Source organism: Aspergillus glaucus (genome assembly GCF_001890805.1).
Source record: "Aspergillus glaucus CBS 516.65 unplaced genomic scaffold ASPGLscaffold_1, whole genome shotgun sequence".
NCBI lineage: Eukaryota > Fungi > Ascomycota > Eurotiomycetes > Eurotiales > Aspergillaceae > Aspergillus > Aspergillus glaucus.
In genome coordinates, this window is record NW_019170453.1 from 360,911 (window position 1) to 388,327 (window position 27,417).

The 27,417-nt window shown below is 48.1% G+C and overlaps 13 protein-coding genes across 13 annotated transcripts; 9 read left to right on the forward strand and 4 right to left on the reverse strand.

The window, feature by feature from the left end:
• Window positions 1-1,310: 1,310 nt before the first annotated feature.
• On the forward strand, window positions 1,311-1,870 carry ASPGLDRAFT_116173 (Hpt domain-containing protein; the record flags this gene model as incomplete). Its single annotated transcript, XM_022539750.1, has 3 exons — window positions 1,311-1,349; window positions 1,399-1,572; window positions 1,619-1,870. 3 exons carry the CDS (start codon window positions 1,311-1,313, stop codon window positions 1,868-1,870), a joined length of 465 nt encoding a protein of 154 aa, XP_022405749.1.
• A 1,377-nt stretch (window positions 1,871-3,247) lies between these two features.
• ASPGLDRAFT_30817 (uncharacterized protein) lies at window positions 3,248-4,336 on the forward strand (the record flags this gene model as incomplete). The annotated part of the gene is made up of 4 exons (XM_022543981.1): window positions 3,248-3,343; window positions 3,415-3,715; window positions 3,792-3,890; window positions 4,251-4,336. 4 exons carry the CDS (start codon window positions 3,248-3,250, stop codon window positions 4,334-4,336), a joined length of 582 nt encoding a protein of 193 aa, XP_022405750.1.
• A 738-nt stretch (window positions 4,337-5,074) lies between these two features.
• Window positions 5,075-5,924, forward strand: ASPGLDRAFT_114844 (alpha/beta hydrolase; the record flags this gene model as incomplete). Its single annotated transcript, XM_022539641.1, has 2 exons — window positions 5,075-5,533; window positions 5,589-5,924. The coding sequence occupies 2 exons, from the start codon at window positions 5,075-5,077 to the stop codon at window positions 5,922-5,924; spliced, it is 795 nt and encodes a 264-aa protein (XP_022405751.1).
• On the forward strand, window positions 5,850-8,451 carry ASPGLDRAFT_196251 (Zn(II)2Cys6 transcription factor domain-containing protein). The gene is made up of 3 exons (XM_022543050.1): window positions 5,850-7,428; window positions 7,480-7,788; window positions 7,839-8,451. Exons 1-3 carry the CDS (start codon window positions 6,123-6,125, stop codon window positions 8,318-8,320), a joined length of 2,097 nt encoding a protein of 698 aa, XP_022405752.1. The 5' UTR covers window positions 5,850-6,122; the 3' UTR covers window positions 8,321-8,451.
• A 402-nt stretch (window positions 8,452-8,853) lies between these two features.
• ASPGLDRAFT_30819 (uncharacterized protein) lies at window positions 8,854-9,413 on the reverse strand (the record flags this gene model as incomplete). The annotated part of the gene is made up of 3 exons (XM_022543982.1): window positions 8,854-8,885; window positions 9,085-9,191; window positions 9,268-9,413. The coding sequence occupies 3 exons, from the start codon at window positions 9,411-9,413 to the stop codon at window positions 8,854-8,856; spliced, it is 285 nt and encodes a 94-aa protein (XP_022405753.1).
• Window positions 9,414-10,608: 1,195 nt separating this feature from the next.
• ASPGLDRAFT_41021 (uncharacterized protein) lies at window positions 10,609-11,219 on the forward strand. Its single transcript, XM_022545317.1, has one exon. The coding sequence runs from the start codon at window positions 10,657-10,659 to the stop codon at window positions 11,056-11,058; it is 402 nt and encodes a 133-aa protein (XP_022405754.1). The 5' UTR covers window positions 10,609-10,656; the 3' UTR covers window positions 11,059-11,219.
• A 222-nt stretch (window positions 11,220-11,441) lies between these two features.
• On the forward strand, window positions 11,442-12,974 carry ASPGLDRAFT_41022 (uncharacterized protein). The gene has a single exon (XM_022545318.1). The coding sequence runs from the start codon at window positions 11,543-11,545 to the stop codon at window positions 12,872-12,874; it is 1,332 nt and encodes a 443-aa protein (XP_022405755.1). The 5' UTR covers window positions 11,442-11,542; the 3' UTR covers window positions 12,875-12,974.
• On the reverse strand, window positions 12,968-14,441 carry ASPGLDRAFT_62674 (uncharacterized protein; the record flags this gene model as incomplete). The annotated part of the gene is made up of 3 exons (XM_022548561.1): window positions 12,968-13,992; window positions 14,032-14,112; window positions 14,159-14,441. The coding sequence occupies 3 exons, from the start codon at window positions 14,439-14,441 to the stop codon at window positions 12,968-12,970; spliced, it is 1,389 nt and encodes a 462-aa protein (XP_022405756.1).
• A 604-nt stretch (window positions 14,442-15,045) lies between these two features.
• Window positions 15,046-15,731, reverse strand: ASPGLDRAFT_41028 (uncharacterized protein). The gene is made up of 2 exons (XM_022545319.1): window positions 15,604-15,731; window positions 15,046-15,521 (listed from the first exon to the last, which is right to left on the reverse strand). The coding sequence occupies exons 1-2, from the start codon at window positions 15,626-15,628 to the stop codon at window positions 15,076-15,078; spliced, it is 471 nt and encodes a 156-aa protein (XP_022405757.1). The 5' UTR covers window positions 15,629-15,731; the 3' UTR covers window positions 15,046-15,075.
• Window positions 15,732-16,622: 891 nt separating this feature from the next.
• Window positions 16,623-18,529, reverse strand: ASPGLDRAFT_115858 (CAAX farnesyltransferase subunit beta RAM1; the record flags this gene model as incomplete). The annotated part of the gene is made up of 7 exons (XM_022539718.1): window positions 16,623-16,905; window positions 16,963-17,235; window positions 17,300-17,417; window positions 17,474-17,601; window positions 17,661-17,735; window positions 17,804-17,959; window positions 18,024-18,529. The coding sequence occupies 7 exons, from the start codon at window positions 18,527-18,529 to the stop codon at window positions 16,623-16,625; spliced, it is 1,539 nt and encodes a 512-aa protein (XP_022405758.1).
• A 2,141-nt stretch (window positions 18,530-20,670) lies between these two features.
• Window positions 20,671-23,260, forward strand: ASPGLDRAFT_115999 (Zn(II)2Cys6 transcription factor domain-containing protein; the record flags this gene model as incomplete). The annotated part of the gene is made up of 4 exons (XM_022539737.1): window positions 20,671-21,939; window positions 21,999-22,850; window positions 22,901-23,099; window positions 23,157-23,260. The coding sequence occupies 4 exons, from the start codon at window positions 20,671-20,673 to the stop codon at window positions 23,258-23,260; spliced, it is 2,424 nt and encodes an 807-aa protein (XP_022405759.1).
• Window positions 23,261-23,447: 187 nt separating this feature from the next.
• Window positions 23,448-23,890, forward strand: ASPGLDRAFT_197213 (uncharacterized protein). The gene is made up of 2 exons (XM_022543051.1): window positions 23,448-23,710; window positions 23,765-23,890. Exons 1-2 carry the CDS (start codon window positions 23,578-23,580, stop codon window positions 23,836-23,838), a joined length of 207 nt encoding a protein of 68 aa, XP_022405760.1. The 5' UTR covers window positions 23,448-23,577; the 3' UTR covers window positions 23,839-23,890.
• A 1,945-nt stretch (window positions 23,891-25,835) lies between these two features.
• Window positions 25,836-26,641, forward strand: ASPGLDRAFT_41034 (uncharacterized protein). Its single transcript, XM_022545320.1, has 3 exons — window positions 25,836-26,226; window positions 26,288-26,299; window positions 26,378-26,641. Exons 1-3 carry the CDS (start codon window positions 25,969-25,971, stop codon window positions 26,495-26,497), a joined length of 390 nt encoding a protein of 129 aa, XP_022405761.1. The 5' UTR covers window positions 25,836-25,968; the 3' UTR covers window positions 26,498-26,641.
• The last annotated feature ends 776 nt before the right edge of the window (window positions 26,642-27,417 follow it).

Sequence of the window (27,417 nt, forward strand, 5' to 3'; positions counted from 1 at the left end):
CCAACGTCAGCGGCGGTGCGGAAGTGTCATATTATTGGCTGTGGAGAGGCAGCGGTGATGTCAGGGTGGGGAGAGTGCGGGATGCTGATAGGTGAAGGGAACGGCGAGAGGGCTGAAGAGGGATTCATTCGCACAGTTTTTTACAGGTATATAAGGCCAGTAGCCATGATTGAGTTGAAAGTATTTTACTTCTTTTGAAAGTATTGAATATAGAAACTCGTTGAGTTGTGTTGTCGCGTGGTGATGAAGAAAGGTTGTTGACCGCTTTCATCATGATTTCATCATCCGATGCGGTCATCGGGATTTGAAGGGCTGTCACGGGTATTTAAGGCTCGAGGGACTGGATGCTTATCAGATGTCACGTTCTCTGTTCATCTATTCTTTTTATAGATGAATATCTTCCATTGAGATATTAATGCTACTATTATTATTTATGAATTCCCAGAGTCAAGCATTTGTTAACTCCGCCCAGGGATTTGACCGAAGTGCTCCACAAGAACCGAATTTGTCGGGAAAACGGTAGAATAAGAACAGCACTGTTACAGAGTAGAAAAGAACAAGAATGTATTTATTCGACATGCGATATTCGACATGCGATATTCGACATGCGATATTCGACATGCTATATAGCTGTATAAGGGTTGATGGTGCAGATTTGAAGACTACTGTCACGCCATATAAAATCAAGAATGTTAACAGTAAAAACGGTTCTCATTATCAATACTACTGGCAGTGAACCCACAAAGCATAACCAAATCTCTCCTCCACTTTCATTTTTTTCCCCTCGTTTTCTGCCTTCATTTCTTTCTTTTTTTTCTCTTCTTCTTTTCCCAAAAGAACCACTGAATTCACTCCTTCTTTTGTCTTTGTCTTTTTATTTTTATTTATTTTTATTGATTTTCCGTTCTGCATAGATATACCCACGATACCAGATACGCGATCCAAGGTGGGATAATTCCATTTTGCATCTGCCCCTCCTCTCGGTCTCCTTTTTTTCCACTCATCAACCCACTCACTCTTTCTACTCACTGATTCAAACTCGACCAACCACTGTAACATAGACTGACATTAAGCAATCCAGATTGTAAAATCGCTTGTTTTTTCCCTGCCATCTTCCCTAAACCACCCCCGAGTGGATCCTGCCTGACTCGAGCGACATCCCAACACCCTTATCCCAGCTTCAGTTCCTGTTGATCAGGTCGACTTTGGTGATATCGCCTTATTCGCTACCCTTCCACCACCAACACCACCACCAACAACAACGACCACCACTACCAAATACCACTCACCTCACAAACACATCACACACCATGGCTCCCACCACTACCACCAAGACGACAGAGGAGACGGTATGTACTCCGCCGGTTTAATTCGCAAATTCGATGCTGATAACCCCAGACCAAGACCGGTCCCCCTAAGCTCTCCGACATGGCCGACTCGATCGACGAATCCACCTTTGAACAGATCCTCGAAATGGACGATGACGATGACCGTGACTTCAGCAAGGGTATTGTATATGGATTTTTCGAGCAGGCCGAGAGCACATTCGAGAAGATGGAGAAGGCTCTGTATGTTTTCCTTCTCCTGGGTGAAAAATCGCGCTAACGTCTGCAGGGAGGAGAAGAAACTTTCTGATCTGTCGTCTCTCGGTCACTTCCTCAAAGGATCGTCGGCAACGTTGGGTCTGAGCAAGGTCAAGGAAGCCTGCGAGAAGATCCAGCACTACGGCGCCGGCAAGGATGAAACCGGTACCGCCGACGAACCCGACCAGAGCACCTCGCTGAAGAACATCGAAAAGACCCTGACTCAGGTCAAGGTGGATTACAAAGAGGTTGAGGTGTTTCTCCGCAGATTCTACGACGAAGAGTAATAGCGGCCCAGATGTACAGCGTACAAAGGAATACAAGGAGGACGCCTTCTCTCCTCTTTTTCTCTTTTTCTTTCCCTTCAAAAAAAAAAAAAATGGAATGTCACTTATGCATGGAACGATGCGGTAGATGACAGATGACAATATTTGCTTTTTCTCAGCCTCCAACTTTACCCCCTGGTCTCTGGTTATGGATAACGGCGGTTGTCATTTTTTTTTTTTTTTTTTTTTTCCTCATGTTTATTTTTCTTTATCTTTGAGCGTGTTTGACATGATTTTTCTTTTGTTTCAACAGGTCAGTTGGTAGAATTTAGCTCAGCTCAGCATTTGCTACGAATCCAGAATCAACCATTTATATTCAAAACCAGCGACCAACAGTTCCGTGTCTTTGTCTATCCTGATAGGTTGACAGGTTGACCCACGACACCCGACACCCGTGTGTGTACCACGATATCAAACAGCCACCTGCACAGTGCCACCTAGTCATACATAGACAACTATCCCGAGCCCGGACTACGGACTACGGACTACGGACTACAATAGACGATTATATACACTTCAAACAAAGCAATATAATCTCTCACCGCACACCGAGGATTCTGTCCCCGGAAAAGAGACATCCAGTAAGATCACCTCCTATCCCTCCGCCAACCAGTCTGTATTTGTATACCCTACAGCCCATACGAACCCAGGTCAACCTACCATCCACATCACACCCACACAAAGTGACACAAACGGTTTGCGTTGAACGGAACCGGAACATGGACCGGGTTGTGTCATGTCCTTTTCGTGGCCGTTCCTGTTTCTGCGTCTGCGGGTGAGATTGAGATGAAATGTACGATGGTATGTTTGTCGTGATGTGGTACTGTTCGCTCGGTTTTATAGGTAGATAATCAGATCCTGAAAAAGCAATACCATGACAACAGGCCAGTACAGGACAGCAGGATAACAAATGTATTGTCTCGCCCACTAGATCTGACTCCGGTGGTACTCGGGTATAGATGCATCCTGCTCTACTAGCAAACAACCATATATATATTCCGGGAAAATTCACGGCCAACACCGTTTCGCTACACAAGCCAGCGGATAAGTCCAACGGTTCTGCATTACATCCCCTCCCATTGTCCACCGCGGATAGCGGTGCCAAACACAACCAGAGTCGTGAAGTCGTGAATCAAACAGTCGTACAACATTGCTACCCGGGTTTGTCAGGAGAGGGTGGGATAAATTAACGTAGGGCAGGGGTTTTTGACGTGGTTATTTATTGTCCCTCTCGCTGCTCTTGTGTTCTGATTGTGGTCGTTTCGTTTGTCTATTCAATTTCTTTGGTTTGTTTGTTGAGTTTGAGATATATTTGTTCTGTGGTTATCGTTCGTCAAGATGGCTGTGGGACCACGAGTTAATAAGGAGGAGTTTATGCGCGCTTTAGGTCTAACTACCTCCTCGCAAGATGAACAGTTTTATCGAGCCATGCGGGTACCTCCCCCCCATTCCCCCATACCTCCCGTCACCCAACCCCACCCCACAGTCCCTAATAAAGATGACAGGACGAAGCAATCCAAATCTACAACCGCATGAACCAAGACCGCACCAACCTCCTTGACTCCCTGCGCGACGATCCCCGCACCCAACCCCCCTTCTACTGGCACCACATCCGCCCCGAGTGCCAGCGTTGGGGCATACTCGAGATTTGGCGCACGGCGTCGTCGTACACGAGGCCCTATTTCGACCGGGGGTCGACGAGCGGCGAGTATGGGCCGAATTGGGTCGCCGGGTGGTTGTTGTATAGTGTGTTTCGGTCGAGGGATGAGAGAAATAATCGGAATCGGAGGAGGGGAAATGAGGCTGGTATGTTGTCACCTTATTCTGGGATTGGAGATGCGTTATGGGGGAGGGGATAGGGGTGATGCTGACGGTGAACTAGCGCGGAAACAGGTGGATTTGTCGCATCAGTTGCAGCAGAATCAGCAGCAGCAGCAGGTACACGGACATGCACATGGACACGTACAGCAGCAGGAGCAGGGTACGAAAGGGTACTATGACCCCGTGCGGAATGGGACGGTGAATTGATTGACTGCGGGAAAGACTTGGACAACTGTACTGGATTAGAGCTGATTGATATGATTCAATAAATGACTTTTGTTTCTCTTGTAGTACTGATTGTTTCACACCCTGGCAAACAAAGACCTATGGGAATCACGTGATGGGATAGCTAGGTTGGTTGTTTTAAAGGGTCTTTGTGTACCAGTTTCTTCTTCTCTTTCTCATCCATTTCTCTACTGTCACTTTTATCATTCATCCTGCCATCTCCAGTAGCTACATCTACGGCTCGACTTCTCATTGCAAATCCTTTCTTCACCTCTGGCTAACATGATCGACCCAGAACGCAAAGCACGGGTACGACAAGGCTACCCACACTTCGTCATCGAAGACGCCTGCAAAATCGACCTTACCGCAGCTTCGACCTAGCAGCATCCCAAGGAAAAAAAAACTACCCGGAATACGACACGCTACCTGGCAGAGCTCTCTACTACGCCGTGAGAAAAGGTGCACTCTCCGTGATGGAGTACCTCCTCAGCGAACACCCTGAGAAGCCCTCCCTGGAGCACATCGGTCCAGACAAAGTATGGGAGAGTGTATCCATACCTTTACTTGACATCTTGGCTCGGCATGGCTGGGACATCAACCAACGCCCAAAGCGTACAAGCGGATGGGGCTGTCAGAGTCGGATGTTAAAACCTCATCTGTCACGATGAAATGATTCATTGGGCTTTGGAACATGGGGCAACAGTTAGCGATGAGCTTGAGGATGATGTGGACCGATACAAAGATCCGTACCGGGGCTGGTACATTGCACTCTCCCTACTCGACAGCGTCGCTTTGTTTGGAAGTCTAGAGATGATGAAGCGTCTCTACGCGTTAGGCGCTAGACCGGGACGAGTCACACTTCGCAATGCTGTCAGTCGGGCAGGTTCTCATCCGACGCATGTCAATATGCAACGTGTGCGGTATCTAATTGAAGAGTTGCATGTTGATGTCAATCAGCGCGATGTGGATCCTGGGTATACTCGAGTTCATCGGATCCGATGGAAGCCAAGCTGCGGAACCGACGGGCCATATAAAGTATCTACTCGCGCTAACCCCCATTGTTCCTGAGAAATACTCTACCAATTTTTCTTTATTCTATTCTTGCTCAACTTATCAAAAATGCCCAACCCAGCAATTATAATCATCCCCGGCGCCTGGCACATCCCCCGCCACTACGCGCGCCTTATCACCCATCTCTCCAACCACAACTACTCCGCGACAGCCGTAGCCCTCCCCTCTGTGAACTCCAGCCCACCCCTACAAACATGGGAAGAGGATGCGCAGGCCGTACGCCAGACCATAATGGAGAAACTCGATCTCGGTCAAGATGTCATCGCCATCGCGCACTCATTCGGCGGAGTCGCCATGTCCGAGGCTGTTAAGGGTCTGGGCAAGGAAGAACGCCTGAAGCAAGGTTATGCTACCAGTGTCCTGCGACTGGTTTACATGTGCGCTATGGCATTGCCAAAGGGCCAGACGCACGTGGGTCAGATAAAGCCCGTCACACCGGAAGAGGAAGAGCGGGAGAAGAAACAGAAGGAGTATGCGGAGGAGAATGGAGGAATGCAATTCACCAATGTACTACCTCATTCCTTCAGCCATATCTCAAACATGCAATAACTAACCATTACAGGACGGTGCAATCATCCTCCCCAAACACGCCATCCGCGACATCTTCTACAACCGCTGCGACCCAGCCGACATCGACGAGGCATTAACTCACCTAGGCTCGTTCCCAGTAGGCCCGTTAACCGTGCCAGCTATGTACACAGCCTACCGCGAGATCCCCAGTACGTACATTGTCTGCGAGAATGACAATGCGTTGCCGCTTTCTGTGCAGGAGAGGATGATTGCGCAGGGTGAGGGAACTTTTCATGTAGAGAGGTGTCAGGAGGGGCATTCGCCGTTTTTGAGTAATCCGGGGTTTGTGGTGGGTTGTTTGAGGAGGGCTGCTGGGGAGGATGTTTGATTGTTTACTCCGTTAGAATGTAGCAATAGTTATGCTTGTTAGTTATGCAAAGATGAGTCAGTATTTGTGCACGGATTTGTGCATCTGTGACTCATGCCTCAGGCATTTGATTGACTTCGTTCCAGAAGACTATTTTATATCCCTGTTCTATCATTATATGTTCCTTTTCATATTATTATTCATATTCGAACTTTACATATGCTACCACAACGCCGCCAAAATTCAAGCTGCGACCCATGTCGACGTTCTAAGCGACGCTGCTTTTTCTCATCCCCCCGAATTGGAGACACAGATGTATCCTGCACTCATTGCAAGCGCCTAGGACACGCCTGCACATTTGAATTTGTCGATTCTCAATCACAGAATAAGAGGTCTAGGCGAGCTCGTACAAGGCAGAGCACTTCAGATAGCGCAGCTGAGGCATACCCCGGTCTAGCTAGTGGCGACTTCCAAGCAGATGCTGTGGCTGGCCATGACGTCCTGGCATCATGGCTAGATTTTGACTATCTCGAACAGAGCAATGAATGCTTGGAATTACCGGATTTTCTCGCACCTGATGCTGTAACGTCAGTTGAAGCTTCTAAGGAGGACCGGCTTCGTGTACGGCCAAATCCGCAACATATCGTTGGCAGTTCATTAAATAGCCCCATCCGTCTATTGAACTCGAAACTCGATGCCACTATCCTTGACATACGTCTTGCACGGATTCACGATACCATTGTCACGGGGTGTGCATCTAGATTTGCGGATTATGACTGCAACTTATATGCAACAGCGAGTCGCTACCGATTGGGGGACGGAGACTCAGAACACCATTTGCTTTCGAGCAATGCATCACCTCAATCACAGGCCTTAATATCACAGACGGATGGCTCTCTATTGGATTTTGGGCTGGCATTTAGAGATGCCGGCTGCATGATGACGATTTTGGGTACAGTCCGTTTCCTGGATCATTTCAGCGATATTTACGGCAATCGCTTGACTTCAGTGGCACGGGGACGGTCAGATGCTGCACTGAAAGCGGTTCTTCGAGTATTTTCGCTCCAGTGGCTGCCCTCAACCGAGCTAACATCAACTTCCGTTGATAGTTTGATCACCAATAGCTCGAATGAAAACCAGACAACCTGCGACCCACTCGAAAATGCATTTCATGATGCCTGGTCTCAAGCGCGAACACTCCTCAGAAATGCACAGTCAGTGCGCTCGTTCAGAGTTGTATATGCAACCCTGCTCTTTGACGGTATTGCCATTCCAACCAAAGCTCACGGGGCAACTGAGCCTATCGTAGCGCATGAATTCCTTGATACGGGTCTACAGAAGCTTGTTTCTCTGGATACACTTGTCAAGCAATACTGTGTTACTCTTGGATCGCATTCCGTATATGGCGCTCTCTTAGAAGCGAGTCTGAGTGTTGTGCGCTGGGGTGGATACATCCGTGACATCGGAGCAGCGCTTACAACAGACCATGACTGCAAATTGCCGGGTATTTCGAGCCATGCGAAAGGTATGTCCGACTGTCCCCTCAGAAGGGAAATACCAACTAAGAACAACTTAGACCAAGTAGAATCTTACGACCTATGCCAGTTCGATAATCGGAATTTCCATCCAGATCTGAATAACAGCGTTCCAAGCATATGCCAGAAAGCTGTCGCGGAGGCATTCTGCGTCTGGAGGCAGATAGTTGAAGTCAAAGGCTCCGTGTCTCGCCATGTGCAAAGTCATAGTCGCATCCCTTTGGAATTATCTGAAACTATCGCGTCGACTATGACAGCCGTTGGCAAGTTTAACCAATCATTCTGTCCTTTCATGAGTACCTGTATAGACAACCTTGAGCGTCTTTCTATACGGTCCAGAACATCTGCTGGTATGTTATATACTACACGGATCTGACCTGAGACTAAAAACGCAAATCAGTTTCTATCACACTGTATTGGGGTCTTAGTGTCCTCATACTAGCCGAGTCGTTGCGAGATCACAATTTTCTCACTGAAGCCGACATAACCTCAACCATGCGCGCCCACCAAGAAGAAGCGGTCTCATCGGTAGCCCGAACAGTCAAGCGCGTACTCTTACTACCCACAGAAGAGCTTTTCAATCTCGAGAACGGCCTCGGTGCCGAAGTCCCCATCCTCGCTTATCATATTACTCCCAGCTTAACGGCAACGACATTCCAGAAGGCCATTGAGAATATAGTCTCTTTATATTCTTGCGAAGAGGACGCACAGCATGGTGCCGACAGCATCTGGAAACAGCAAATTGATATCGTCATGAAAGGCCTGTGTTCACTGGATGTGACTGTTGGCGGGTCTCAAGTTGCAAGTGCAGCTATTCAATCGTTGATGCAGCAACATGGGGATATTTTGTCGGAGTGTTGGACTTCTGATTTCAGCACGTAACTGTGTCTGAGGCTGGAACGATTTATCAACTTGTGTCTTCTTGTACCTGTAGTCGGTTCAAGCGTCGCGGAGCCGATGCTACAGTATTTACGGTTCTGACAAGTCACGAAGCCTTGGAATGATGGACTATGAAAAGGAGTATCTCTTCCGATAGTAAGAAACATGGTACTGTTCAAAAGATGCCCATCAACCAGCGAAATGCATCGTAAACCCTCCTGCTAATTAATAAGACCGTCGCCGCCATCATCGCCACCATTCTCTTCACCCCCTAGTCCTCCTCTGACGAAGACGACGATTATGAAAACGGCGCGGAAGGTGCTGACACACAGGAGTCCACCTTATTCCAAGGCATTGTACAACAGTAACCAGGTATTGAAGTCCTACTGTAGGGACCTGAGCCATAAACACCATTCAGTATTCCCATTGTGCAGTGTTAGGTTGCCAATCCCCAGCCTACCACCTTTCCCCCCTGGGCAGTTTGACTAGGTAGTAATGAGGCAGACGAGCATTACTCCATCTCGCGTTTGGGTCACTCAGTTCGCAATCACGAAATCCGATCCAGTAGCTGTGAAACACAAGTTAGTAGATATATTAAAGGTTGGAATATAGGCGTGGCATACAGAGTCTTGGTTCTGTTATTCCAGACTAGATTCTTCGGCCCGGCAAACATAGGATAATAACCGAGATTCATCATGTCACTGAAAATATGATGTCTGTGTTAATATCAATGAAAACGAGTTTAAGGTTGAGAGGCATGGACATACTCAAATCCAGTCTCGATGGCATTTCCAATGTCATCTCGTTGACCTCGTGGCAGTTCCCAAAACACAACTGCGCCCGTTTCACCACCAAGGCAAACCCCCAGGACAGTCTGCCACACAAGGTACGTAATAAAACCCCCGGGAACCCATCCAGATTAATCTTGCTGGCCTTCCGAGCATGCATACAATTGAGGTATGATGGAGAAGCCTTCTTCGGTCATCGCTTGCAGGGCTTCGAGTTCGATGGGAGTGTAGGTCGCAGATTGCTGGGCTAGATCGTCAAGACTCTGCGAATCGGTTCCTGTGTATGGGATCTGCAGGTAGATTCTCATGAAAGCTTCCTGATTGCGGCGACGTGTATTGCGGCATAGGAGCTTTATGGCGGCGTATGAGGGCAAAGAGCCCTTTCATCTATCTGGTATTCGATCTCGCTGACCTGCTCGAGGACCTTCCATCGGGATGGGGATGGCAGAGCGAAGGAGACTATAGTGCCGGGTTCAACTAAGCTTTTTCTAAACCAAGTGCGTGTAGATGACATATTTGAATGTTGGATCGGAAAGCAGCAAGAGAGTAAGAATCTAGGAGGATAATAAGAATAAAGAAGGCAAGTTGTGGTACAGAAGTGAATGTCATGACAAAATCATCATTATGTACTGATAAAAACAGAGAGTGCCTCACTAGACAGGCCTCCATGGCATCAAAGAACAAACACTCCAAACAACTTTTTTTTTTTTTTTTTTTTTTTTTTTTTTGCTAAGAGTGGCTCTTGAATTGGAGTGGCTCTTGAATTGGTGATAAAACCTGTTATTTTGATGTGGTCAAGAATACTCAATAAATGCTTGGGTATGCTCAAGTTGCAATGTTTCCTCATCACGGAATAGCAAGATCCAGGAAAGAGACATAAAACTAGAATCATTCCCCATATCAGACACACTCAAAGGTGGGATACCTATACAGATATAGAAACTGATGAGTGTTAGATACAAGAAACATCATTCACATAGCCAAAAAGATTATCCTGCGAGTCGCGATCTGGGCACTTTCGTAACAAGGTTTTCATACAGGCGTTGATAGGCATAGATCTGGTATAGACAAACATACATAAAAAGAAACGACCGACTGCGAAGCTACGAGAAACCAACCAGACAAGGCTGAGAGCCTGATCTTAAAGAGAGAACATGTCGAGTGATTTCTTCTCTGTTGCTCCGGACGGAGTGCAACCAATAGATAGACCAATTATCGATACGCCTTCCAGCTTTGTTTACTATCCCACAGAACATCTTCTAAGTTTCCCTGACACGAGCCGAACCGCACTCTACATTGAGAATCCTGCTTTACCCCCTTGTCCCATTACGAAGCCAACGGCAGCCATCCATAATGGAGGCCATTGGAACAGCTGCATCCATCCTGTAAATAGCAAATATGGCAACGAAAACTTCTCTCGAAGTCTACCAATTCATATCGACAATACGAAATGCCCCTAAAGAAATCAGAAACCTCGGTCGCGATATCATGGACTTCCATAATCTTGTGGATCATTTGAGAAATGCGCTGGATTCTGAAGATATACAAGACATGGTTGATCGGGATAAACAAATCAACCAATTGATGAAAAACCTGCTTGTTCCGATGGCCAAGTGCCAGATTACCTGCGATCAAGTGAGGAGCAAGCTGATTATGCATCTTCAGCTTGAAAAGGTAGACGGCTCAAGTAGCAATGAAAATGATGCCTTCGGCAATAGGAGAAAAGAGAAGGTTCGCATCTGGGTTCACGATTGGATGTGGCCGTTTAGGCGAAAGGGAGTATTTGCTTTGATGTCAGAGCTGGATCGGACAAGGTCGACGTACCCGCCGTCCGACAAGAAGCTTTCGCCCCATTACACAAAGCAGCGCGGAACCTCGAAATGGCGACTATCAAGACATTATGTGCGCGGGTGCGAACACAGAGCTGAGGCATATCGACGGTCTGACTTATGAGTCCGTTTTGAGATGTGCGCAGCGGAACCCTAAAGATTGGCATGTCGACCCGAAATTGGCCTCATTTTATAGTTTTTATTGAGGCATAAATGCCCAATGCAAATTGACCGAGACATTATTATGAATGTGGCGCGGTTTTGAGGGAAAGCTCAAGGAATTAGTTGTGGTTAATGTAAGTAGATCAGTACCTGGATCATGGCCAATGGCAGCGGCAAATATCGTACCTTTGTCACTGCGCCGCAAAATGAGGACTCTTTAGTATGAGAACCCGGTGGAACCCTATCAAAACACAACAAATAAAAAGAGGAAAACTGTAGCCTTCGGTTTAGTTGCATGAACTCTGGGTTTTTGGGAGTTAGAGATACATCAACCCCGCTTGATCCCTGTCATGCTGCGTAATCGGGGGCATTGTGTGGACATACAAAGACAGAGCAGAATGCCCCTCAACATTATATGAACAAAATCTTCAAATTGTGCTTCAATCATGGGATCAATCGCCACTGGCAACGCGCCGTACCGGCCCACGCCGGCAGATATCACCATCAACAATCACCAAGCCGAAGACCCATCCAAAATCCTCTTCCAAAACGTTCGCATTCTGGACTCAACCGGCCAAACCCCCTACAATGGAAACGTCCTAATTGAAAACGAACGCATAGTTGCCGTAGGCGAGAACATCGACACCTCAACCGCCCGCGGCGCCCTGGTCATCGACGGCGAGGGCAAAAAAACACTAATGTCCGGCCTAATGGACGCCCACACACATCTAAGCTGGAACAACGCCACCGACCTCGACGGCCTGACCAACCTAAAACTCGAAGAACACGTCCTGCACACAGCACACTCCGCAAAGACCTTCCTCGACTGCGGATATACCATGTGTTTCGGGGCCGCTGCCGCGCAGCCCCGTCTCGACGTCGCGATCAAAGGTGCCATTAAGTCCGGTATGATCCCGGGTCCGAGGACGCTCGCGAATGCGCCTGAGATTACGACGACGGGGGGTGCGATTGTGCCTAGTATCTCGCGGTATGCGGATGGGCCGACGCAGATGCGTGAGCGGGTAAGGGAGTTTATTGAGCTTGGGGCGGATAATATTAAGCTTAGTATGAGTGGGGATGATATTCATCCCACAATGCCGAGTACGGAGACGTATTTCTCGCTGGAGGAGACGCAGGCTGCGGTGGATGAGGCGCATTTGCAGGGTAAGCGGGCATGCGCGCACGCCAGAAGCGCTGATTCCGTCAAGTTCGCTGTTCAGGCTGGTGTGGATGTGATTTACCATGCTAGTTTCATTGACGATGAGGGGATGAGTATTCTGGAAGCCGTGAAAGATCGTGTTTGGGTCGCGCCGGCGCTGAATTTCTTTTATACCACCTGCACCGGCGAAGCCACGCCGTACGGTCTGACGGCCGAAGAGGCCGCGAAGAAGGGTATCAAGTTCGAGGTTGACACGGCGTGCAAGGCGATGCAGGAGATGCGGAAACGGGGCATTCGCGTGATGCCTGGTGGAGATTATGGGTTTGCGTGGGCTCCTCATGGGACGTATGCGCGGGACCTGAAGCATATGGTGGACTTGTACGGATATACGCCCATGGAGAGTATTGTTGCTGCTACCGCTTGGGGAGGCGAGATGATGGGGTATCCGGAGGAGTTGGGCAAGGTGGCGCCTGGGTTTTATGCGGATGTTATTCTGGTCGATGGGGATCCGCTGGCGGATCTTGAGGTTCTTCAGGACCAGAAGAAGTTGCATGCTATTGTCATCAATGGGCATCTTCACAAGCATGTTGTGCCCCCTCAGGCTGTTTATGTTGAGTAGTTCCCTATCTTTAGTGTTGAAAACAAAATCAAGTTTGTATAACGTACATACATGGTATAGACAAGACAATAATACATACAAGAACAACCCCTATCAGTCATCAGCATCCTGATCTTCATCATCTTTCTTCTCTTGTTTTCCATTCTTCTGGAGCCTCTCCTTCTTCAACGCATGCGTCACACTCTCATCCTGCTCATCCTGTATCTCATCCCAATCCGCATCATACTCCGCCGCAATACTCTTGATCTCCTTCCTCAGCGCATTCCCCTCATCAATCAAGAACCCCCACGCACGTAAATCCACGCCCTTCGCCTGGTACAGTTTCTTCTGTCGCGCGCTGATCGTAAAGTCCAGCGCGGATCGGTATGAGATTTCTCGGTTGTGGTACAGGAACCAAAGATAACCTCCCATTAGGGTGGATAAACTGGCTAGGTAGGTGACCGGCTCCATTGTATCCCAACCGAGCTCAGTTCCGAAGGTCAGTTTGTAAACCAGACACCACCAAAATGAGAGGATTCCAAAGCCGCCGATGGCGACGCGCTGGGCACCGCGGTGAGCGACGACGTCACAGTCATGTTTGATCTCTGCAATGCTTTGGATCCGTCCTGAGATCTTGCGCAGGCGCATGCGGAGGAAATATGTCCGTTCGTCAAAGGATGGAACAGTCACGCGGATATGACCCAAGCCAGCCGGCGCACCTTCAATGCTCACGATGAACTCCTGCGTGCGTGCAGCATCCCGAATGAAATCGCCAATCTCAGTCGACTGTGACCACCTTACAAAGCGCCGTTCTGGTTGAGCTTGGCTTTCTTCCGGTTCACGCAAGTAGCTGTAGGTGTCGTCTGAGTCGTCGGGCCGGCGGCGGCGTTCAAGGACAGCATCGCTTTCCCCTTCGCCTAGTTTGCGGGCTTCTGTGTCTGTGTTTTCGTAGATGGCTTTCCTGGGTCGGATGGCGTCTTGTTCTAGTTGGAGGGCAATGAATGACACTGACGGTGGTCGATAGTGGCCGTTTTCGCCGCGGATTTTGGGGACTTCGGATTGGATGAGACGTTCAAGGTAGGAGAGGGGTTGTTGGGGGTGGATTAGGACGGCGATTGGTTCGATGTCTGGCTCGTCAGCTGTTGTCTTTGTTCCATCTATTGGGATTTGCCACTTACCTCGGTGGTTAGGGTTGTGGTCAATTGTCGTCAATGGCATCAAGAGCTTGAACAATCTCGACGGTGTTGTCAACAATTTACCTGCAATCGTTAGCAACATCCCTATCGAGAATCAGATACAACGTACCCTTGTTCATCTCCTCCAATCTCCTCCTCTCATTGGTCTTTTTGTCATTCCCAAGATCCTTTCCCTCCCGAATTTCCAATCGCTCCAACGTATCGTCCGCTGCTTTAAGTCTGGAGAGACCGAAATGCCGTACCCCATATGCCGCAACTGGGAACTGTGTTAATGGTATCCGTTGCGCAGGCCGGATTGCTTGAAAAGGTCTGATGGGCAATCGCGTTCCTGGGTTGCCACGGAGTCGCAATGGGGTTTGGACGGCGGGTATCGAGACGCGGAGGGGGCGCATGTTTAAGACGATGTCACGGCAATTGCCTGAGTGTATAACAAGATGAAATGTCCTCCTGGTGTATGACTTAATATCTTTTCCTAGGGACAAAGTAGCGAGCGTGGTAGTCAAGTCATGGCTCTAAAACTCCGTATCGTGGTGATGGTGATTGTAGTTCAATTCTAGGATAAATTAAATGTATCAAATAACAATTGTACATATATCTAGTAGCTTCAAGATGAATCAACTGATCAGTAGAAAAAACTGCATCATTCCGTGTTGTTTGCAAGTTGGTTGTTTCTGGTCTGGGGATCGACCTACGTCATAGGGGCTATACAGGCAAACAGGACAAACACCAGTGTTGTATGGTACACCTTTGGGCAGAACCACTTCTTTCCAGGTTTCTTTTCAATAGTTCTGCGATCATAGAAGCATTGAAGTAATGTTGCGAAGGCAATGGTCATTGAGGCTATGTGTTCGAGCCATGCAATTACGATGTTCACGTGCCGATAAGGCACAGAAATATATCTCCAACTCAAAACTCAAAAACAGCAGATGCCATGCCATGCCAAATCTATCAATCGGATATAGTCATAACTCATCAATCATAACCTCCCCATCTCCATCTCCATCCCCATCCCAGCACAAGACAAAATCACGGCGAAACCCCTCCACTCCCACTACTCGCTCCACTCTCACTCCCAACCCTCCCAGCTCCATACCCGTTGCCAACCCCAGCATAAACCTCCCCAAACCCATCACTCCCATACTGAAACCGCCCCTTTCTCCCCGTCCCAATCGCAACTGGCACCCCCTGCACAATACCCCCATGGTCATGACCCGTGGGGTACATGCCATCGTTCACCGAGAAATTGCGACAGATGAGGTATGCGCGCATGGCGGCGTTTTCGCGGGCTAGTTGTTCGGATTCACAGATCGTGTCGGTTTGGTATTCGCGGTTGTTAACGCGGACGGTGCAGGTGTAGCCTGGGTTGTTGGTGTTGGGGTTGGGACCGGTGTTTGGGCCAGTGGTGGGTGAGGGGGTTGTGGTTTTGTAGGGGGAGTAAAGGGGATCGGGCCAGTGGCGGCGTTTGCAGAGGCCTTGTTTTGGTTAGTTTTGGTTCTATGTGGTTAAGGATGGGTTGTTGGTGGGCTGGGTTGAGAGCTATGGCGGGGGACGTACTGCTTAGGTAGAGGACGTAGTACATTGTGATTCAATTGGGTTCAAAGGATTATGGACGTGCTTTTTCCGTAGAATATGAAATTAGAAGTACAATAGACATAGATTCTTAACTGTTTTATTGCTCAATTGAAACGACAGCACAAAAAAAAAAAAAAAAAAAAAAAAAGGTTGAGAAAACACAACGTGGGGCATTTCCAAATCTCGACAACTACCAAGTATCAATAAGATAACCAACTATGCTTACTGCTCTGCTGGGAGCTTCTTTTGTTTTGTCAGTTGCAACGGCGACGTGATGTGCTGGCATCGCTCATGGCCATTCAAATCGAGCCCCTCGGAGGTTTATGATTCTGCGGACCCGAGTCCTTGACTCGTTGCTCGTTGCCTCGTTGCCTCGAAAGAAAATGGAAACAGGCATGTTATCAGTTGGAAATGCAATAGACTCTTTGAACTGTGGTCTATTTGAATAGATTTGGTTATCTTTTTTCGTCGCGTTTGCAATTACGCTAGAGGTCGTTGAGATTGAGATATTGACCGCTTCCTCGGACTCGGGCTCGACTCAGACTTGAGTTTATTTTATTTTTATTCGGAGGGGCAGGTTAGAGGGGCATGATTGACTCCGTACGGAGTACGGAATACAGGTGACAATAAATACTTGTACTCGACGGATATTCCTCGTTCGAGTAACAAATTGCGATGGCGATAACCAAAGTACAAGGAATACCTGGTAAAAACAAAAGGGGGAGGCAAGCTCGAGTCCGTATTGTACGGGGGGTTATGCAGCGATGAGTTGTTCTGTGGAGATAAGCAATGGGATAAAAGATCCATGAGCATGACAGCTGTCGCCATCCTCCATGGTCCGGACGCATCATGATCTGTACGAGGCACGCTGTACCCTGCGCGTACGAGGTAAGGGGGGGAGGGAAAGGCTTCGAGGTCAATTCGCCAGAATTCCATTTACTTCCGTTTTCTCCCCAAGCTATGTACGGATACTCCGTGATGAGGGAGGTATATCGGCTATGCTATGCAAAATCCAATGGCTCCTTCTCGTACCAAAGTCGCATGTCTTCGGCTGCTTGGTGGGGAATGACATACAGTGGATGCGCCGGGTTCACTCGGTCTGCCTCTTCGAAGACGCTTACGTCTGTGTCGTCGTTGACGTTGCTGGAGACGGGCGTATATTTCCAGGAAAACGCCGACGCAAAGGGTTCCTTGGAAGTGGCGCTTGTGTCTGTATGGTAATGCCGATGCTGCGTCGTGCTCAGGCCTGTCAGCGTGTAGCAGGTGTGATACGAATCGGGATGCCTGTGCTTCCTGTTAGCCACAACTTTCCCACTAAGGTTAATCGAAAGCTTTGCTTACTTTCCGGGTTTATCCCGAAGTCCTCGCTTAGCTTGACAACAACTTAGAATGTATCGCGTCAAACCTTCCCGGCTGTAGAGATTGCCAGAGGCCTTGTTCGGGGCGGCGGCTGGTTGCATGCCGTCCAGAGCAGACTGGACCAATGGCCAGCAGCCGCCCACCCAGTGACTGTAGCACCCATCTACTAGTTTGTTGGTCCGCCCCGCAAAACCTCCTTCGGGGGCATATTGACGAGCGGAGAGCCAGGACAAAAGCAAAGGAATATCCATATACCTGAAAGAGACAGCCTTAGTATTTGGTGGCGACATGTATGCATGCCCATTGATCTTCATCTTACCTGGGGATAACCTTTTCAGGCCGGTCCAGAATGCAAAGACACGCCAGAGCACAGAAAGCATAGGCCCCGTGCGCTTCCGTACCAGGACTTCCGGACATCCCTCCTTCGAATGTCTGGCCTGTGGTGGATCATCGTTAGCTCCGTTCGCCATCGTGTGGAGATAACGTTTCTCACATCTTGATAGATACTCCGGAAGGCCATTTGTGAATGTTTCTAGACCATATTGGCGAGCTGGCGCATCCGCGGGTAACTCAAGTGGCAGATCGAGTAATGAGATGATCACCATGGCACAATACGCGCCCCTAGAGCGTTTTTAGCAAGACGCGCCATGCAACAAATGATAAGAGCGAAAACCGCCTACCTCACATCCTCTTCTCCGTTCTCGCAGATTCTAAAGCCTCCGTCTGGTTGTTTTAATCTCCCCAACCATCTCCACCTGAAACAGTTCACGTTAGAAATCCGGAACGACTTCCCTAAACAGGCTACAGGACAAGGACAACTCACATTCCCCTCCGATCAATCAGCCGATAGGCATCTTCGCCCCCAACCATAGCCAGGGTGAGCACGGCGGCGTAACTCGAGGCACTATGAGACATCTGACCATGCCCCCCGCCGAAGCCCCCGGTGGGGTTCTGCATGGGTGTAAAAGTAGCAATCACCCTGTACAAGTCACGAAGTCAAAAAACGATATTTCCCGCTTATCAGTGATGATCATGATCCCTACCGTTGACGAAATTTACTGACATCCTCGCCAAGTAGGGATAACCCCGCCAGAGCCCAATAACACATCCAGGGACGACTAGCATCCAGTGCCACAAAGTCGTCTGGATATTCCTCCAGGGAATCGTACAGGAAACCGATATGGTCATCTCGTCCAAGTGCCGGGACCCCGTGCCGACTAAAGGGCTCCCGTTGCGATTTCTGATTACCTTGCAAAAAGGGCAAACATTTCTCGAGCGTCTGCTCTTGGAGATCAGAGGTCTCTGTCATAAGCGGGTCGTGGATCGCTGGAGGCTCAGTAAAGAGAGCCGGGACCCCCGGGCGTATTGCCGCGGTCGTACTCATGATAGTCTTTGTACTTGATTTGGAAGCGATAGGGTTTGAGACTGCAGTGGGTGCAGGTGTGTTGCTTGTGGCTTGCAGTTTGTTGGAGTTGGAGTTGGTGGCCGGACGGTTGTTGGAAAAGCGGACTTTTCGACGCTGCTTGCCCGTGGCAGCGATGACGGGCATGGGCTCCGGGCAGTATATTTAATATTTTTTTGATTCTTTGTTCACTTGGATGAAATCATGAGTGTAGATAGATTGAATTGAAATTGCTTAATATTGTTCTCTGTTTGGATGGCCTGGGGGATGAATACAGATGGACGGCCATTGTCTTGTTTGGTGGGGCAGTAGAGCCAACTGTGCAGTTGTCCCGCACTCCATACAAGATTTGAGTATTCATTGAGGTGAATAACACAGTATTTTTGAATGAATCTATGCTTCTCAATCTCAATGGTTTGAATTGCGATGGTTGGAATACTCCGCAAAGTGTTATTGAGTGCTTCGACCGAACGAGTAAGTGGGATGAAAGAATGACTCCGGTCCCGTGATCTGCATCGATCAACCCATATCTTTTCCTGCGTGAATCGTCTCGCCATCACGAGCTTCCGACTACGACACCCGAAAGACACTACTTGTATGTACGTACGTACACTCGCAAAGACATACTCTGCGGGCAATCGGGCAATGCATCCGCGAGAAACTAGTCTAGTCCGAAGCATCGCGATTTGACCAGCCCACACGATGGCTTGCGTCGATCCAACTTGGCCCTATTTTTATCGGGTGAAAGTTAACGGACGATTGACTGAATCTGGCGATTCAAAGAAAAAATTCTGCATCCCAACCATTCGGCCGTATTTTTTCCATTGCTCGAGAGTGCATTGCATACTCGCAAATACTCTACGGTATACGCACACTCTCTCAACACAGAATGTATGGCTTGCACCGCTGGCGTGTCTGGCTGCAAGTCAACAACCGGTACTGACATGTTTCATGCAGGCAGAGTAGACGAAAAAGAGGGCTAAAGGTGAATTGACTCGATCTGCAGACCCCTCAAGGTCCTTCCTTAGTCGTATTACTATGCACAGTCGATATTGGCCGTTAATGCATGATATGACCTGATCTATCATTCTGACTTGGTCCTAACCGGGTTGAGTCCCGGTTGAGATGTGGGCAAGGGATATGATCTCATCAATCGTCAGAGCACTGATAATATCGAGGTCGCGTAGGTATTTGTACAGAGATCCGGGAGTACATGCGTGTACTTGCACAGTTGTACAGAGTACAGAGTACATTTTGAAGCCTCATTCTAGGTATCTTTCTGGTGACGATGCGGATGTGGATGTGTGTGGGCGAAGTATTTCCGAGGCTGAGTAAGATGATACGGTAATAAATGGTATCGACCAGCACGGGTCACTGCTGGTCCACCGCGGGGTCAGTCCGATGCCACGTATTGACGGTATTATTTCCACGGCCAGAGAGAGGATCTGAAGATCCACTGATCTTCCTTTCCGAGAATGTTCCAATGACAGGCTGGTATGTTCCAGGGTACTGTACAGAGTACCAGTGTTGGTATCAGTACCAGTACCAGGGGTATTGATACTTATGGTTAGGTACAGAGTACTGAATAGTTACAGAGTCAAGCATGCCATAGCAGCCCGACAATAATAAGTAATGTGATGGCATAAACACCCACCTACTCTGTATGGATAGACTCTGATAGTCATGGGTCCAGCAGCGCCACCGTGGCATTAGCATTGGCTGTATTTTATCGCAGTAATCCAATTACGGTAATTGACTCCCCCAACCAATCAGGACCAACCTGACTGCCGGGATCCCCTAGCGTGACCCGCCCTGCTGCTCACCGCTGTTTTGCCGGCGGTTCTTCCCCACCGCTCTGGACCGTGGAGAGAGACAGGCTGTAAGTGTATGTATCTCGCTTTCTCTCGCTCTTTAGTATCATCTTTCACTTCTCTTCGCTTGCTGGACAATTCTCTTCTTCTCTTTTTATCGGTTTCTTTTTGGAAACTGCTGGGTTTATTTTTTCTTATCATCCCCGGATTATTATTTTCTTTTCTTTGCGTCTCTTTCGTTGTTGATTTTTTTTATCTTTTCTCTTTTGTTGTCTGTAGTCAGATTCCTTTTGTACAACCTGTGTCAAGGCTGATTTGATTTTTTGCCTTTTGCCTTTTCTTTTCTTCCCTGTTACTTTGCTGCTGTTTTTCATTTCTTGTGAATGAATTGAACCCTCAATTGTGTCTCATTTGTTGACCGGCCTTTTTTATCAACCACCACCGCCGCAATTCCTCCTCCGTACATAGTGTTGAACCATGTCGAATGTTGATATTTCCAGTGATGGCTTCATCGGGCTCGACTACGACTCGAGAGGTTATCTTCAGTCTCACTCCTGGCCTGTGGCCGTGGACCAACATTCTCACCACCACCACCACCACCACCATCATCTTGCTCACGCTCATCAACATCCGCACCACGCCCACGCCCACCACCATCACCACCAACATGCTCGGGTACAACGCGATATCTCGCCCCTACAGGCCACTGCCACCACTGGTCACCCCTATGACCAAACCATCGCTGCTCACGACCCGTTGATGGTCGACTGGCAATTCCAGCAATTCCCTTCTCACCTTCAATACTCTCCTCCCCCGCCGCCGCAGCACGATGACCCTACCTCCGCTCCTCCGTTCACCACTACCGCCGCCAGCTATGGGATGCCCATCCAGTCTTCTCCTCCCATGGACCTGATGCCTGCAGCTCCCCACGGCCAGATGAGCACGGGTTTGCTGGACGGTTCCTATCTGTCCCTATCAGCCCCCGTCGATATGATGTTCCCTTACCAGGACCTTCAGCCTGATCTGATGGCATTTCCTCAGACTCACGGTCTTCCGGACATGTCCCCTTACTCAGAACCGCCCAACGTGATTGACAGCAGCTCGCCTGCCGATACATACCTCGAGGTTCGGTCTTTGGGCAGTTCGAGCAGTGACAATGGTTGGAACACCATTGAGCGTCGTCCTATCGACTTCTCTTTCCCCGAGCAGGGTTTGTTCATCAACCCCAACCAGACGCTGCATGATAGAAGTCTGTCTGAGTCGTCGTACTCGGGCTCCTACGGTAGCTGGGTTGACATCTCGAACCCCATCAACTCCCCCACATCGGAAACCAACCTGGAGTCCCCCTTCATGCCCGTGAACCGTCGCGTGTCGTTCGACCACACCTCGCATGGCTCTCAGTCTCCTACTGCTGTTAGTCCCGTGGCTATTGTGCGGCCGATTCCTGTACCAGGCAAGAAATCGACGTCGCCGACGCGCTCAGCCGTGTCTCATAGGTCTACGGGGTCAACCTCGTCGACTGCTTCCTCTTCTGTCTCTCCGACCACCCGGAAACCGTCGCGGAAGAGCCCTATTGCCGCCAAGACAAACGACACCAAGGTTCGCAAACAGTCGCAGAACGGAAAACCTGACACTGAGAAGCGAGTGGGTAAGCGCAAGGGCCCTCTCAAGCCGGATCAAAGGAAACAGGCCAGTGAGATCCGGAAGCTGAGGGCATGCTTGCGTTGCAAGTTCCTGAAGAAGACGGTAAGTTCCTTCACTATACTGTATCGAGAAATTACTGGAGCTAATAATGGGTTGAATAGTGTGACAAAGGTGAACCTTGTGCTGGTTGCCAGCCTTCGCATGCTCGTCTCTGGCAAGTGCCTTGCACTCGCATTGACATCAAGGAGATTGGATACTTCATGAAGGACTGGAAAGCGGACTACGAACGCCATATCTCGATGGGCTTCTCCGTGGGTAACATCAAGGGATTCTCGGAACACGAACGGACTCTCTTCATCACCCACGGCTATGGTCAGATTCTCCCTATCAACGCTCGAGAGGTCTATGTGCGTGACGAGCAATGTTTCAGTATTGACTGGGTTGAGACAATGAACCGGGAACCTACCCAGTACGAGGTGGAGACGGCCAAGCTGTCGGCTGGTATGGAGGGCATCTCACATGCTATGCTGTCCGACTACCTGGACCGCCACATCGATGGAAACGGCACCTTTGAGAAGTTTGTCGACGACTATTTCGAGGGCACACCGTTCTTAACACAAATGCTCAAGACTGCCTTCCGCTACTACTACCGCACGAAGCTGCCTGTTATCCGCAAGGCTCTGAAGTTGATCGTCGCCTACAACCTGACCTTGAATGTCACTATGGTTGAGGGCCTGGGTGATGAAGACGACTTCCTGGGCAAGATTCGGGACGGCGCCTCCAAGTTCAGCGGCAAGACCATGGCACCGGTCATGATCAACTTCCAAATCAAGTGCGCTATGGCCAACATGTGGCGTGAGTTGCAAAAGGACGTCTTGGAGGAGCTTTCTGCTCTCTACTCGAGTGTCTACAGTGGTGACAAGCTCAAGAACTGGCCAACCATCTTCATCTTGGCCTGCATTCTCTTGGCTGTGTGGGAAGAAATGCAGTTCGACTCGCATTATCGCACACCGGTGAGCTTTTCTCTCATTTTCTGCTCTTTAATTGAGACTAATTGTTTTAGGATGCGGCTTCCGTGGATAAATTCTGCAATGACATGGAGACAACACCAGTCGGTGTTATTGTGGGGTTGTTCCAGGCAATCTCGCAGAAACTGCCCGCTTTCACGGACTGGGAGACACAGAAACACCACCACTTGCTGGCATCCAACCCCGATGTGTGCAGCACTATGACCGAAGTCCGACAACATGTTACACAACACGGTATGGCAAATGTCACCACGAGGTTTTTTGTGAGATGGTCACTAACGTACCTTGCAGAGAATTACCTCCGGAGCCGGACTGGTAACTCGAAATTCGACCGCAGTGACTTTGACTGCTTATCGAATAAATTCATTTCGCGACTTGTTATCCGTGCCAATTAAGCGACAGAAAAAAAAGACCCCAGTTTGATTTCGAGGTTGAAGGTTCATTTCCGCGTGCTATATTTTTCTCGGATATATAACGGCTGCAAAGATTCAACGGCATGAAGCACGATATTACTACGATGAACTACATGAGATATGCCGACATTTTCCTGATGATTATGAGACGTTACATAGCGAGCGCTATCATTCCTTTCGATTTTCTTCATGCCTCCGTCTCGATGTTTCTTGACGAAACTTGCTCTTTCCTTTTTCTTTTACTTCGGAAATGTCTTTCTTTACGAGTTTCTAGCCTTAAGCGATGATCGTGATGTTATATGTTATTCGTTATTTTATTCGTTATTTTTCTCTGTTATTTTGTTTCTTTTTACTTTTTTTTTATTACTTTGCCTTCTCAGTGGTATACGTTTTTGCCTCCGTATTTACATAGCGATGATGAGGATCACGAACGTTATGATGATTTCCCAGTACAGTTATGAAAGTCGCACATGAAGATGAAGTGATTGGCAGCAGGGAGGCGATGGTCCGAGTTGTTGTCAATGTTTGGTTTATGCTTTATTTTCCATACATTTAGTTGATCTACTGAATATAGTCGTTTTGCATATAGTCTTTAGTCTTTACAGTATGGTCCGTACGGCCTATTATCCCCACAGTTGGTATCCATTCGATGTTGATCAGGGATCAGGATTCAGGAGTCGAGTAAGTGAAGTGTAGGGATTTGCCTCTATTTATAAAATGAAAGAGGAAGTGAACAATGAACACCGCCATTTCGGGGATTTTCCAAAGCTGACGAGCTGTGCTCGTATCATGTATAACCACCCTTTCGCCCCATACTTTATTGACTCGAGTACGTGTACAGGTACAGTACTATTAAATAGACTTTTGCGATTTCAGATTTCAGAGCACGGATATCGAGCGTATCTGTACAAGAACGGAGTTACTACTGTACTCTATACCAATATGGAATAGGGCAGATGTATCCTGCACAGACCGCTATTTTATCTGAACCACGTTTGGCAGGGAAGTGGTTCCGACTATTGGATTTCCACATGGTGTTCTAGTCTGTTTGCAGTACTGTGTCCGCTTCCAGGTGAGGAAATAGAGTATTTGTACGGGGCACGCAGTATCTTACAGGGTGGCCACATACATACTACTACTGTGTATAGTTGAATAGGGTGGTGAATCTGGGTTTGTACGGAGTCAGTCAAGTAGGTTGTACTCCGTAAGAGGACCGAACCGGACCGAACCCGACCCACTGGGCCGTTTGTATTTCTTTTTCCAGGGTTCGCTTCTTTTTGTTTTTCTTTTTTTCTTTGGTTCGGTTGGGTCGGGTCCGGTGGCGTGCGTGGGGGGTGTTGGTTTGTATTGTAATATGGGTCGTGCTTGTGGGGTGTCTACGGAGTACGCTGCGGAGTTGTCCGTACTGTACAACTTGTACGGAGCACGGAATACAGGAGTGGGTATGGATATAGGGGGTAGACGGAGATGCGGGTGGAATTGGTGGTGGATAGAGCTGAAGAATTTCTGGAGTTAACTCGGGATTCGGTATATTCGGGATGTGCTTTTTTTGCCTCCCTGTGATTGGTAACGGCTCTAGTGGATGTTGTGCTTTGGATAGGTTTAGAGTGGTGTTGTTTTTGAGATAAGCGAGGATAGCGAGTATGTCAATAGTACGAGGGGTGGCTTGGATTGGGCGTGTGTTGTGTCAGCAGCCCTAAGGGAAATCGTATATGCTAGATCTGTTACTATAGACTCGGATGTTCAAAGATAACAATGTAGCTACTAACCGCGTAATGCACAAAGAAGTACTGTTATGAAACATATTGGGACTCGATTTATAGAAAGGACGCACACTATTTGAAAAATCTGAAGAGTCTCGGTACGACTATATGCATTCTGTACTACTCGAATTTGTATAACGACACTTATAGAATACCCTCATGCTTATGAACGCTAATGTATCTATGAATATTATAAAGTATAACGCTTTCCATAGCTTATCTCTCTTCCACATATGCAGGAACATTTGATTGAGTGGAATGCATAGTGTAACACGGGTCTCGGGTGCCAGTGACACCGGCAAATGGTTGACCGTCACGAAGCTCTCATAGTATCGAATGACCGGGGGGGGGGAAGCTTCGATTCTGGCAACTAGCCAAATGCAGTAGCTTTACTCGAGCCAGAATCACGTAGACTACTCCGTATAGATAAAGAGCTCTACAGGGGCCATGCCTGCATTGCCCCTGCAGCTTGTGTGACCTTGTTGATGCGTTTGATTGTGCCAACCCAGAGTTGTTGCTGTACCACTTCACTTGATTAATCCTTCAACGCGAGTTTGGAGTAGAGTACTCCGTATAAAATATGCAGTTTCTTCGGCTATATGTATCCATCAAGGTAGCATAAACACCCTGGGTGCCACGATCCGATGGTGGCGCCATATTGCTGGTACCCGATAAAAAAAAAAAAAAAAAAAAAAAAGATGATCGTCACTATATAGGGTAGAAAGATGAGTTCAGGGTAATTGAATATTGGATCTAGTACGACCTGCGCTGGACACCTACTAATCACATCCCAGTTTCTAATTTCCTGAAAAAAGCTATATAAGCATCCCGACTTCCCAGGTCATTTCCCTCTCATCAACTCAAACCATCACATCTACTCAATCCATCCAACTATCAAGTCTCTCATTTCAATTTCACCATTTCAATATGCATTTCCTCTCCATCTTCTTAACCCTCCTCCCCCTGGCCTACGCCAGCCCCATCCCATCCCGTTGCCTCGAGCTCCAACAACTCGACGAAACCCTCACTGCCCTCGCCGACATCGACCGAACCAACATGACCGAGCATGGAGTGAAGAAACTCGGAGAGCTCATGGTCGCCCAGCCTGCGATACGCAAGGAGCTGGAAAAATGCTTCACCGACAACCGCCGTCGAGATCTTGATGATGCTCTTAGTGGATTGGGGGTAAGTTAGCAAGGCTTGAAATCTATTTTGATGTTGGGCATAGGCTGACGTAGAAATATAGCAATCCATTCAGGTGAGTAGTACTGGTTAGGGCTTGTTTTATTGTGGATGATGGGGATAATTGCTAATCACATTTCGTTGGTGAATATAGGGTCTGCTGGGACAAGAATCAGGAGATATCGCTGTTGACATCGACCAGACTAATTTCATCGGCAATTATGGGGACTACAATCGCCAGGACGGTGGCGAGGATCAAGTGGATAACAACTAAGACATCGTTAGCTAGAAAGTGGGATCGGGGTTATACTGCGGATTTTTATATTTGGCTTCTGGGTAGCAAGCCAGTCTTGGGACACTCCTTAGTAATATGTTACCCTGAGATCTGATTTTGATACGCTATGGCACAGATGGGGTCCTTAATTAATTTGAATGTGGTTAGATTATATCACTTAATATACCTTTCGAACTGATGATCTCTGTTCTTGATTGATCGTGTTCTCATCTAGCTTCCCTGGTTGGTCCCTACTAGAAGCAACGTAGCAGCACACCGCTGGGGATAATTCACATTATCACAATGGCCTATTTTTCAGTATTTGGCTGGATTGCAAAATAATATTTACATATTACCCTGTACTCCGTACAGTGTTGCTCACTGTCTGTGTGTGGTCTGCAGAGTAATTCGGGTTCTTCAGCTACAGCTGAACTCGTTCGACACAAAATCCATTACATATGTCACATCAATGTCTAAACTCTATACACATGTACTGAATACAGCATGGCAAGCTATATTAGTATCTCCAGTCTTCCGCACTCAGTTTCTTAACCAACTTACTCCGTGATATACCAATCTTCCATGTCCAGATATCAGGTCCCCATCAATATAATGCAGCTTTCCGATATCTTTATGGTGCTTCGTCCATCGTAAATGTTGAATAAAATCTTAATAGCATTGATTCTGTACACAATTCGTAGGAGCAGAAGGGCCCAGTGCTATACCGAGCATTAACGACCGTCGATCTCTTATTATCAGCATTACTGGTGGATTGGCAGTAAGTGCTTAGCTACCTAACTGTTACTATGTCACAACTACAAACTAATGATAGAATATAGCAAGAATCTTCGGTAAGTGCTGTCGTGTTTCCTGGACGATTGGGCTGCTAAATTTTCTCCTAATCAATATAGGCCGTGCTG

Bases quoted from the DNA above. Each gene is read 5' to 3' on its own strand.
- ASPGLDRAFT_196251 (XM_022543050.1), top strand. From the start codon at position 6,123: ATGCTACCACAACGCCGCCAAAATTCAAGCTGCGACCCATGTCGACGT. The intron at 7,429-7,479 runs GTATGTCCGACT...AGAACAACTTAG, and splicing joins TATTTCGAGCCATGCGAAAG to ACCAAGTAGAATCTTACGAC. The intron at 7,789-7,838 runs GTATGTTATATA...AACGCAAATCAG, and splicing joins ACGGTCCAGAACATCTGCTG to TTTCTATCACACTGTATTGG.
- ASPGLDRAFT_41021 (XM_022545317.1), top strand. From the start codon at position 10,657: ATGGTTGATCGGGATAAACAAATCAACCAATTGATGAAAAACCTGCTT.
- ASPGLDRAFT_41022 (XM_022545318.1), top strand. From the start codon at position 11,543: ATGGGATCAATCGCCACTGGCAACGCGCCGTACCGGCCCACGCCGGCA.
- ASPGLDRAFT_41028 (XM_022545319.1), bottom strand. From the start codon at position 15,628: ATGTACTACGTCCTCTACCTAAGCA. The intron at 15,522-15,603 runs GTACGTCCCCCG...AACCAAAACAAG, and splicing joins CTACGTCCTCTACCTAAGCA to GCCTCTGCAAACGCCGCCAC.
- ASPGLDRAFT_197213 (XM_022543051.1), top strand. From the start codon at position 23,578: ATGTTATTCGTTATTTTATTCGTTATTTTTCTCTGTTATTTTGTTTCT. The intron at 23,711-23,764 runs GTTATGATGATT...AGATGAAGTGAT, and splicing joins CGATGATGAGGATCACGAAC to TGGCAGCAGGGAGGCGATGG.
- ASPGLDRAFT_41034 (XM_022545320.1), top strand. From the start codon at position 25,969: ATGCATTTCCTCTCCATCTTCTTAACCCTCCTCCCCCTGGCCTACGCC.